Below are 12,106 nucleotides of genomic sequence, written 5' to 3'. Positions count from 1 at the left end.
ATTCTCTAGGATGTTAGAAAAAAAAAAACAATATATAATGTTTGGGGGTTCGAAGTAATTTTCTAGCAAAAAAAAAAAAATTTTTTAAACATGTAAACACAGTCTGAAAAAGAGGCCTGGTCCTTAAGTAGTTAAACACCATGATTACTTATACAGGGACAGGGTCTTGTTAAGACACCAAATGGCCAGGTCCACAATAGCATCAGCTCAATTAATATATTTATTTTTAAGAACTCCTCCATATTTAGGTATTGCTGAGCAAAGGGTTTGGGAGGAGAAAAGATTTCATCTGGATTAGGCCAACCACTATTCAACACAGGTTGCAAAAGGGAATGTGACTGTGAACCAGGATGAAAACCGTATGCATAGCTAACACAGGTAGTTCTAATACTAGACATGTGTGAACTGCATCGATAAGGAACTGATTCGTTTTGGGAGTTTTGTCTGACAATGAGACTTCTCCTATACCAATGCCTCAAATAAGGATAGGGGGGGGTACAGTCTGCCTCAGCTGACTGCCCAGAAACAACTGAGCCCCAAGGAAATTAGAGAAAATGAGATATACAGTTGCAGCCCCTGTGTTCTGTGTTAGCTAACATGGCTAGTAGTATTGCAGCCAGGGACTGTCAGGCCTGGGCTCAGCTCTTCCTTCTCTGAGCTGGCGGCTAATTGCTGGCTCCACAGTGACTCACCTGTTGATGATATCCTGCTCATCAGTCCTGCCTACTTAAGCCATCCAGTCCAGATCTCCGCCTTCGCTTTGGTCACATCTCTAGAGACGCTCTCCTGTGTTCCCGTTAAAGACTTGTTCGGCTGACATTGCTTCTGGCTCCAGATGCTGCTTGCTGATCTACTACACTTTTCTCTGGCTCCCTGACATATTGGCTTGTCTTGACTATCCGTTCTGGTTCCTGAATTATGACTATGTTTTGACTACGTTTACTCCGTTTACCTTTTTTTATTATTATTAACCAAGTATGATTTAACTGTACTTCTGTCTTAGTCTTACTCATGGTTTCCGACAGAGCCCTGAGCACCAAGTCCTTTCTGCATACAAGGGCAAGGGTATCACTCTGATCCCATAGAAATAATACTGGTACTCTCTAAGGATGCCCCTTTGTCCCCTTTTCATTTTCACTGCGATTTAGACCATGGCGATTGCCAGCCACACCAGTCCAGATATTAAGAGGGTTAATTTTGGATCTCGGGAATATAAATGCATTATTTGCAGATGATGTCCTCTTTGTCACGTCCCCTCTTACTTCCCTCCCTAACATCCTGCAGCCATTATGGGACTTTGAAGGCATTTCGGGGCAAAGAGTAAGTGTGATTAAGTGCGTGGCTTTTAACGTTAACATCCCTGACCCACTATTTTCACATGTGAGTTCTGCTTTTGCGTTTAGATGGCAAGACGGAGACCTGTCATATTTGGGTGTTCACCTTGCTGCTTTGTATACCGGAGTAGACTATGCATGATCTTTTGTGGCTCGGTAGGATACATGCAGTCATAATTATGGTATTGTAGAAAAAGGAAGAAAAAACCTCGCCCTACCCCACTCCTATCTCAGAGCTATGAAATATTAGGAAGCGTCCACAGAGGCAATGATAAATAAACGGACATGGATAACAAAGAAATTAGTAAGATAAAAAATCTTTCGATCAGCAGCCACTTAAAAACAGGTTGTACGTATAAATAATAGATTTAAAATTTGCAACTCTAAATAGGTAACAAATGAACACCAAAGTGGCGCTCCCTTCAGTTGTAGCAGAAATTAGAAAACTGACTGGCTAGTATATGGTCACCCCCAAACACGCAAGAATACTAGACAGATAAATAAATGTATGATGCTGAGTGAAAAAAGTCTTTAGCGAACACAATTGGTGTATACAGTAGATATTTGATGAGTGCACCTTTCACCAGAAATTTCTTCCACCACGTGTTCCACACACCCTCAAGGGGTTTAAACTCACCAGAGCCAGGAGGTAAACAGGCCTCAAACAGGATCAAGCAGTATATTCACTCCAAATATCTCTCTGGGATGTCCTGGGCTAAAAGTAAGCCTTGACGTTAATCCTTTCTTTGCAAATTTAGCATGAATTTTGGGATGGTTTTCTGTACTAAATCCAGTTTGTGAAACATAAGCTCCTAGGAAAACTGGAATCATGGTGTTCTCTGCAACACACCACTCGCCTAGCCTAGGAGAGTGGTGTGTTGCAGAGAACACCATGAGGCCTGTTAACCTCCTGGCTCTCGTGTGTTTAAACCCCTTGAGGGTGTGTGGAACATGTGGTGGAAGAAATTTCTGGTGAAAGGTGCACTCAAATATCTACTGTGTACACCAACTGTGTTCACTAGAGACTTTTTTCACTCAGCATCAAACATTTATTTATCTGCCTAGTATTCTTGCGTGTATGATGGTGGCCATATACTAGCCAGTCAGTTTCCAAATTTTTGCTACAACAGAAGGGAGCGCAGATTTGGTGTTCATTTGTTACCTATTTAGAATTGCAAATTTTACATCTTTTTTTTATAATTACGGTATTACCCAATCTACTGATACATATACTAGATACTGCTCAGATTCAATCTAAAATCCTCAAATTTATTTGGGGTCCTAAGGAATACAGGCTCCACTCTATACAAACCTAGATCTAAAGTGGGGCTGGGGGTCCCTGAACTTTGGACTTAATGCAAAGCAATGGAATACAAGTATCAGTGGTTTACTCACAATGCAAACGCTCTGACTGGGTGTCCATGGAATGACAGGCAATTCCATCCCACAAAATTGACTTTTTACTGTGGCGCCTTCGCAGGGACAGACCCCCGGTGTTGGCACCTATGCTATCTCACTCTTTTGCACTTTGGGATTGCTTATGTATTCTCCCTATGCTAGTGGACTGATAAGGGCTTGTATCATATAGGTCACTTTTTCACACAGAGGCATGTTTATGCTCTCTCACTGTACTACCAATTTAGAGCTGTCTTTTGCTGAGGGTTTTCATTTTATGAACACAGCTAATTTTATATGCCCCACCTCAGACCTGCCCACTTTGATGTCCTATGAGACTCAGGATCAGGGCTTTAGGGGTGGTATATCCAAACACCCTTACGTGCTTGGCCTGGAAGAGGAACCTCTCCTGTGAACTTGAGCCCCAGGAAATAGGTATGCCCGACTCCAGGTTTGCCTACAAGTGGATTTTGAATGCATCTCTGATAGAGGTGAGTCCTCACTAGGTGCTATTTGGTCCCTGCTTGCCTGCCCATAATGTACCCAATGGCATCTGTGGAGTGCTTCAGTGGATGCTCCCTGGTTGGGCCGATGCTCCACATTTGGTGGGAATGCCCCAGGATCTGTAATTATTGGAGCAAGGTTTTCTGTATACGTCATAAATTGACGGGTGCCCAGATTACTCAACAGGTCTATATTGCCCTGCTCAATGACACCCCACCAAGATTACCACACCCTATGCGACGGCTGATTTACTATGTACTTTGGCAGCCAAAATCACTATTGCGAGATCCTGGAAGTAAACCTGTATTTCTATCTGCTGTTTGAAACATAAGGTTTCTTGGATTATGGTTCATAAACGAGTCACAAGTGTACTCAATGATATACAAGCCATGTTCGAGCAAACTTGGGAACCGTGGCCAACCTATATGAAGGTTGCCTTAAAGAGGAGGGCCGTTGAAAAAAAAAAAAAAAGTCAGCAGCTGCAAACACTGCAGCTGCTGAATTAATAAACACACTTACCTGTCCAGGGCGCCCGCGATGTCGGCCGCCCGAGGCTGACCCGTCCCTCGGCTCTCGGGTCCCGGCGCCGCCATTCCCTCTAAGGGAAACAGGCAGTGGAGCCTTATGGCTTCACTGCCCGTTTCCTACTGCACATGCGCGAGTCCCGCAGCTACTGCGCATGCGCGAGTCCCGCAGCGCTTTCTGAATGGGACGCGCTGTGTTCTGGAACACACAGTTCCCAGAACACAGCGCGACCCATTACCCAGAAGACACCGCGACGAAGAGAGAAGACAGAAGATCTCCGCGGAGGAGGAAGAGGAAGATTAGGATTATGTGCCTAGCAACAGGCATTTCTGGTAAGTAAAAAAAAAAAAATTTTTTTTCATTTTTTTTTTTTTTTAGATTTTTTTGTCGTTTTTAAAAAATTTTTGTTTTCAGGGTGGCCCTCCACTTTAACTTCCTAGAAAGTGTACTTGCTAGTTCAGACTGTGATCTCTTGTGTTACCCTTTACCTGCTCTGATTTTTTTCCCCCTCTCTTTTGACTGCTTTCTGTGTCACTTTCTATCCTTCTCTCTCAATTTTCTTTTCCCCTTTATGGTTCTCTCTGTTTTTTGGATCAATGGTTACAAGGTTGTTATCATTAGCCTTTGTTGCAATTGTATCTATTACCAAGAGACCTTGGATAGATTGTAGTGAGAACTTCTACCTTGGTCTCTCTGTTTGTATTTGGAATTGTAATTGCCCCTGTTTAAGGTTGTTCATATGTTCCATTTTCCAATCGTGTAAAACTTTAATAAAAACTTTTGAACGTAAAAAAAAAAACCTCAGGTGTTCCATTAGAGCTAAACTACCCTGGTGATTTTGATTTCTTACTAATAACTTGCTGATTTGTCATCTGAACAGGCAAGAGATGCAAAGGAGATTTTTAGTTGCTCATTTCTGCCACTAAAATCTCTAAAATTTAAACATAAGGTATTGCAAATTAATGCTAAACAGATGGAACTAATGGGTCCCCATTGAATAGGCTAATCATGTCCTGACATCTCAATCTTGTTAAATTATGTGGATTAATTTGAAGCAGGCCATTCAAGCAAGAGGCACCAACATATACATCCATGGGCCACAATACCTCCTGGCTCTGCACAGGCCTGACTAGCAGCTACAAAAAGTGTTAGAGATTATATAAAATGTTACATAATTTTTCATCGATATTATTATTCCATTTAGCTAGCAAGGATGTATCCTGTACATTATAGCAATCAAATTGAGAAATCATGTTCACAGCTGCATGTTCAAAATGTGAATTTCACTGTGCATGTGAAAAAAAGTTACAATAAAGTTAAAATGTTTTTGGTAACATATTGCTAAATGTACAGTGCCTTGCGAAAGTATTCGCCCCCCTTGAACTTTTCAACCTTTTGCCACATTTCAGGCTTCAAACATAAAGATATAAAATTTTTATTTTTTGTGAAGAATCACCAACAAGTGGGACACAATTGTGAAGTGAAATGAAATCTATTGGATTTTTTAAACTTTTTTAACTAATAAAAAAAAGAAAAGTGGGGAGTGCAAAATTATTCGGCCCCCTTGCGTTAATACTTTGTAGAGCCACCTTTTGCTGCGATTACAGCTGCAAGTCGCTTGGGGTATGTCTCTATCAGTTTTGCACATCGAGAGACTGAAATTCTTCCCTGTCCCTGCTGAAGAAAATCAGGCCCAAACCATGATGCTGTCAACACCATGTTTGACAGTGGGGATGGTGTGTTGAGGGTGATGAGCTGTGTTGCTTTTACGCCAAACATATCGTTTTGCATTGTGGGCAAAAAGTTCGATTTTGGTTTCATCTGACCAGAGTACCTTCTTCCACATGTTTGGTGTGTCTTCCCAGGTGGCTTGTGGCAAACTTTAGACGAGACTTTTTATGGATATCTTTGAGAAATGGCTTTCTTCTTGCCACTCTTCCATAAAGTCCAGATTTGTGCAGTGTACGACTGATTGTTGTCCTATGGACAGACTCTCCCACCTCAGCTGTAGTTCTCTGCAGTTCATCCAGAGTTATCATGGGCCTCTTGGCTGCATCTCTGATCAGTCTTCTCCTTGTCTGAGCTGAAAGTTTAGAGGGACGGCCGGGTCTTGGTAGATTTGCAGTGGTCTGATACTCCTTCCATTTCAAAATGATCGCTTGCACAGTGCTCCTTGGGATGTTTAAAGCTTGGGAAATCTTTTTGTATCCAAATCCAGCTTTAAACTTCTCCACAACAGTATTATGGACCTGCCTGGTGTGTTCCTTGGTCTTCATGATGCTCTCTGCGCTTTCAACAGAACCCTGAGACTATCACAGAGCAGGTGCATTTATACAGAGACTTGATTACACACAGGTGGATTCTATTTATCACCATCAGTCATTTAGGACAACATTGGATGATTCAGAGATCCTCGCTGAACTTCTGGAGTGAGTTTGCTGCACTGAAAGTAAAGGGGCTGAATAATTTTGCACGCACCACTTTTCAGTTTTTTAGTTACTAAAAAAGTTTAAATTATCCAATAGATTTCGTTCCACTTCACAATTGTGTCCCACTTGTTGGCGATTCTTCACAAAAAATAAAAATGTTATATCTTTATGTTTGAAGCCTGAAATGTGACAAAAGGTTGAAAAGTTCAAGGGGGCCGAATACTTTTCGCAAGGCACTGTACATCTCCAATTAAAATATCAAGCAGAACATTGCATTGGTACCTGATCAGTTGCCTAAATACCAAAGCAACAGCTTACTATCTGAAAAACTGCGACAGCAGAGGTTGTGATAATCACAACAGTGGCTCGTTTTGGAAAGGTTGGGGTTAAACACGGTTTGCCCCACCCTGGCAACACAAATGACTGCAGTTCCTCATTTCACTGCAGATGGGATTCATTGAACAAAAACACTCATGCTATGAATATCTCTGTAGTCAATGACCGAAAGCTGATTCAAATTGGAGAATGGGTACCGACACCAAGGTTCTGACTCCTAGCTTGTTGGCGCACTGCTCTTTTACCCAAGACAAGCAAAATATAGGTTGCCCAATATGTGAATTTTTGTTAAAATAGCAAATATTGCTTAAGGACTCATGACAAAGGATTAAAGTGGCATTAAATCCAAAAGAAAATTATTACATTGCAGCTTACCAACTCCTAAATAAGATGGCTGCATTCATTTTCCCTTTTAGGCTTTATTTACTTTACTTTCACCCGGTGACACTGCCAGTAAGTCTGTCATTTTTTAACAGAACAAGCTATCCTGCATATGCAGCAGTTAGAGGGCTGAGACAAATCATTTAACACTGATTTCTAATGTGCTTACAATGATTATCTTATTTATGTAAAACCTTTATCCTAAAAGGAACACAACTGTTGCTGAAACTGCTTAAAATGTGTTAGCTGGAGTTTGGCTTCAATTTGTTAGTGTATTTAAATCTGTTAGTACACCTGTCACTCGCTCCCTCTATGCTGTTGTCCAAAAGTGTCTCTGCAGATGAAGCAGGTATAATGATGAGACAAACCATTTACCACTGACAGGGGTGCTTACAATATTAAGGTTTTATTTATGCAAAACCTTTATTCCAAAAGGAACAAAACTGTTATTGTAACTGCTTAAAGAGTGTTCACTGGTGTTTGGCTTCAATTTACTAGTATCTAACACTACCCTGCTCCCAGAATGTCAATGCTGCTGTCCAAAGGTATCCCCGTTGCTCCTTCATCCACAGTGTAGTGTCAACCACGTGAAACCAGGGGAGGGAAAAAGCCTAAAAAATGAATAAATAAATAATGCAGCCACCACATCTATCGAAGTTTAAGCTGCAGTATACTGTATTACATTTTTGGTTTTACCGCTTTAACAAAACGCTAAAGTTAAAATCAGTCTAAGCCAGATTGCATATGTCTGCCACAGCCAGCATGAAGCAATAACCGGGCTTGTCAAAGAAAAAAAAAATAGAGGAAATACTGTGTTTACCCAGTTTATTTGCACTATTTTGAAAGGACGAGTGTACTTTTAAAAATCATTAGACCCTTATATATTTAGTGAAAAAACTTTGCAGAACTAACGTTACTCCTGCCTTTTCTGCCCTGTGCTTTGAAAGCTAGTCACAGACGCAGGCCTTTATAAACATTGCCCTGTTTATATTCGGCCTGTCGGCATTCTACATGCAGAGTAGCATGTCTGCAGACCAGAACTGAACAGAAGGAAAGTATGTGGAAACCCTTTTTCCATAACTGGATCAGTGGAAGCTTATGTGATGAAGAATGCACCATGTTTAGCTAAACATGTAGAGGTATCCTTTCAAGCAGTTTGTAATCTGTTTAAAGCAGACCTTAAGTATTTTTTTAACTGTCCATCTATTAAAGGGGTTGTAAAGGTAAATGTTTTTTCACCTTAATGCATTCTATGCATTAAGGTGAAAAAAAAATCTCACAGTGCTGGCGCCCCCAGCCCCCCCGTTTTACTTACCTCACCCCTCGAAAGTCCCACACTCGTCCCCCGACGTCCTTTCCACTGTTCAGCCTGGCCACTGATTGGCTGGAGTGGATGGATGGAAAGCAGCGCAGCCATTGGCTCGTGCTGCTGTGAATCACCTCCACTGACGCTGAGTGCCGCCGCCGGCTGTATCACGGGAGCACACCCACAGATGCTTCTCACCATGCAAGGGAGCTTGCATGAACGTGAGAAGCACCTGCGGGAGGAAGCAGAGACAGCCGCCGAGGGACCCCAGAAGACCAGGTTCGGGGCCACTCTGTGAAAAACGAGCTTCACAGTGGAGGGAAGTATAACATGTTTGTTATTTTTAAAAAATAAAAAAATTCACCTTACAATCCCTTTAAATCTTCCGCCCTTGTTGTTTTAACTTTGGATAGTAAAACTTTTTTTTTTTCCTGCCAGTAAATACATTATACAGCCCACTTCCTGTTTGTCTGGTAAAAAGTCTAGGATAAACACATGACACCATGCACAGCTCTCTCTTGTTCTCATGGGAGTTTTCAAGGTTTTCAAGGAAGGGAGGGGGACAAATCATAAGAGGGCAAATGAGAGCTGCAGGGCTGCAAAGCTGGAGGTGTGCCTCTGTGTAAATCCAAGAAGTGAACAGACAGCAGCTTTAGCTAACCCACAGTTAAAATACCTGCAGCCAGATTTAGTGGAGGGAGATTTCTGCAGCATGTTTAGCATGTACAGAATCACAGGATATATAAAATAATATGCACAGCGGTTGGAGAGAAGCTTCAGAATGGCAAATAGGTTTTTTTTTCAAATTATATGAGCAGACTGCAGTTCCTCTTTAAGTGATTACATGATTACTGTGCAGTATAAAAATGATTTGCATTTCATACGACAATAGAAAGAAACAAAAATACAGTGGGTGTTGAGCAGATACCTTCTTATTCCTGATTTGTAACGTGCATACAGGATGAATATAAACAAAGCAGTGTGTACACATTAGCATAGGCCTTGTAAGCCAGCTTTCACAGGACAAGGAAAGTAAGGTAAGAGTTTATATTGCAAAGCTACTTGGTGACCCTACCTAAATTAAAAGGGTTTAGGTCTATAGTTATCCTTATCGGAACTACAATATATTGTTCCTTGTTTGAACAACATTTCTCCCTCAGGCTTATGGAATTTCAACTTGTCACTGGAGTAATAATGGTAAATATAAAAGAGAACAATTTTGGCAATCTACAGACAACATTCTGTCTAATGAGAATTCAGATTTGTTATAGAAACTTTTGCATTAGTTACCTCTATTATGTCCCCAATAAAACAAAATGCAGTAACCCAATGCAATAATCCAGTTAACGGATTTTGTGAATGTATATATGTGTAAAGAAACACTTACCCACTGCTTAGAAGACTGAGTGATATAATGGAATGATCCAGAAACAAATGTACATGAAAATAAAATATGACAAGAGGATATAACAATAAGTAACTGATAATAATAATGGAAAAAAGAGAAAAAATAAGAAACAGAGTACATAATAAAACGGACAATGGTGTAAACAGGTTTAAAATGTAACTGGACTTTTACAACAAAAAAAAAGACATTTATTGGACTCCAGTGCCTGTGTCTCTAGTATCCCCTTTTCCCCTCCACAGTTTATTCTCATCTATTCTTGTCCCTCTAATGCCCGGACCGGACTTTTCAACATCAAAAGTCTGACGGAATGATTCCGGCAGACTATTCGATCGTGTGTGGGCTGCAGCGGACTTTTGATTCGCAAAAGTCTGACAGACTTTAGAAACGGAACATGTTTCAAATTTTTCCGAAAGAACTCCGCCGGACCCAGTTCCTACCGAGAAATCCGCTCGTGTGTGTGCTATTCCGACGGACAAAAACCGATGCGAGGGCAGCTATTGGCTACTGGCTATGAACTTTCTTATTCTAGTCCAGTCGTACGTCATCACGTTCGAATCCGTCGGACTTTGGTGTGATTGTGTGTGGCCAAGTCCGCTCATTCGGAAAGTCCGTCAGAACTCTGTCAGAACTCCGTCAGAACTCCGTCAGAAGTCCGTCAAAAGTCTGTCGGACATAAGTCTGGTCGTGTGTACGCGGCATAAAGCCCCATACACACTATCAGATTTTCTGCTGATTTTTGTCTTCAGATTTACCAAAACAATGTAGTGCAAGGCTCTGCCTGATTGCATACAAATTGAAACTCCTAAGCTTTGACCTCATATTATATGGTTTTGGTAAATCTGAAGGGGAAAAAAAAAAAATCAGCAGAAAATCTGATAGTGTGTATGGGGCTTCAGTTCCTCACTGTGCAGCCTGCTTGGCACCACTCAAGCCTCTTCATTTTCTAGAGTATGAATCTTCAGATAATTGAGTGGAAAAATTGAAGAAAAAGCTGTCCAGTGCTGAACAAACCACACAGTGAAGATCTTTGAGCAGCACAGACAGGTAAGTAAAAAAAAAACAAAAAAACAAAAAAACAAAAAAAAAAAAAAAACTTTACACTTGAGAAAGGGGCCATGTGCAATCATATGTGGGAACCTCAGTGAGGTTTCTCTGCGATTAGTTATGGCAGCTCCCACAGCGTATTATGGCCTCTCACACGTAGTCACTTATGGAGCGATTACTTGCGAGTGATCTCCCCTGGATGCAGACTCCCTGTATCCAGGGCCAATCGTGCACAGGTAACTACTCCATGAATAACATGCGAGTGGTTGCGGTTAGTTGCGGGAACTGATAGACTCCCATTTTTTCCAATGAGAAAGCCTCCCACAACTAATTACCGGGATCACCCGCTGGTGTTCCTGCATGGTTATGGCTATCTGAAGCTAATGGGAGTGCAGACCATGTTCCATTAGCTTATTTCCTGCCAACAGCAGCCAGGGGAAAGTGACAACAGAGACTGGAAGAAATATTGTACACGTTGCTTCTGGACTACAGCTGGGGGTTGGGGGGGAATTAGCGAATTAATGTTTGCTGGTCTACTTTTCTGAGTGTGTGCGTGTAACCTTCCGCCAATGCAGGACATATGGAGGCAGTAAAAGGATTAATGTTCTTACAAAATAATTTTACACTCTAACATACTATGACAGAAAAAGGACATGCTCATTGAAATGTTCCAGAATTTAACAAAAATGCCATTAGTGCAATTTATACTACTATTTATACAAGTATTGCAACAGGACCAGAGCAAAGAAAATACACTTTGGACATTTACCTCTTGCCCACCATCCAAAACACATAGTTTAGTACACTGTTTTTTAGCATCCACCAACACATTAAACATAGTGCATACTGAGGATGGAATCCGGAGATCTGTAGATTTACTTGTTCTCTGCAGTTTAATCTCAAATGCAGTTCGTGTCCTAAGCAATAGAAAATAAACAGATGTTAAACTAAATTAAACTATTACCATGTAATACTGTTCAAGAATAATTTGTTATATAATACATTGACAGTTATATAAGTTACATAGTTAAAATGAAGAGACACAAGTCCTCCTAGTTCAACCAAAAAAAAAAAAATCATACAATCCAATATACATAATCCTATGCCCACAGTTGATCCAGAGAAAGATGAAAAATCCCAAAGCAAAGCATGATTCAATTTGCCTATAGCAGGGGAAAAATATTCCTTCCCGATTCCCCGGATCAACTTCACCTATGTTAGTACCCAGTTATACTATGTATATTTAGGAAAGAATCCAGGCCTTTTTAAAGCAATCTATTGAGATGGCCAGAGCCACATACTGGAGGGAGTCTATGCCACATTTTCACAGCTCTTACTGTGAAGAAACCTTTCCGTATTTGAAGATAAAATCTATTTTCCTCTAGACTTAAAGAGTGCCCCCTTGTCCCCTGTGATGACAAAGTGAATAACAACACCAAATTCA

The 12,106-nt window shown here is 41.0% G+C and overlaps 1 protein-coding gene across 13 annotated transcripts in view; it reads right to left on the bottom strand.

The window, feature by feature from the left end:
- Positions 1–12,106, bottom strand: part of CADPS2 (calcium dependent secretion activator 2) — an 852,012-nt gene that overhangs the window by 185,486 nt on the left and 654,420 nt on the right. For 7 of the 13 annotated variants that reach the window (XM_077471987.1, XM_077471989.1, XM_077471994.1 and 4 more), the window contains 2 exons: positions 11,432–11,579; positions 9,598–9,612 (listed from right to left, as the gene is read on the bottom strand). In XM_077471987.1, coding sequence (XP_077328113.1) covers positions 9,598–9,612; positions 11,432–11,579 — 163 coding nt within the window. The remainder of the gene's footprint in view (positions 1–9,597; positions 9,613–11,431; positions 11,580–12,106) is intronic. The other 6 variants (XM_077471988.1, XM_077471991.1, XM_077471993.1 and 3 more) reach the window with 1 other exon arrangement.

The sequence above is a fragment of the Lithobates pipiens genome, unplaced genomic scaffold (assembly GCF_037356315.1).
Source record: "Lithobates pipiens isolate NorthernLeopardFrog02 unplaced genomic scaffold, aLitPip1_a1.2 Scaffold_8, whole genome shotgun sequence".
NCBI classification, from domain to species: domain Eukaryota; kingdom Metazoa; phylum Chordata; class Amphibia; order Anura; family Ranidae; genus Lithobates; species Lithobates pipiens.
This window is presented reverse-complemented; position numbering and strand designations above follow the sequence as displayed.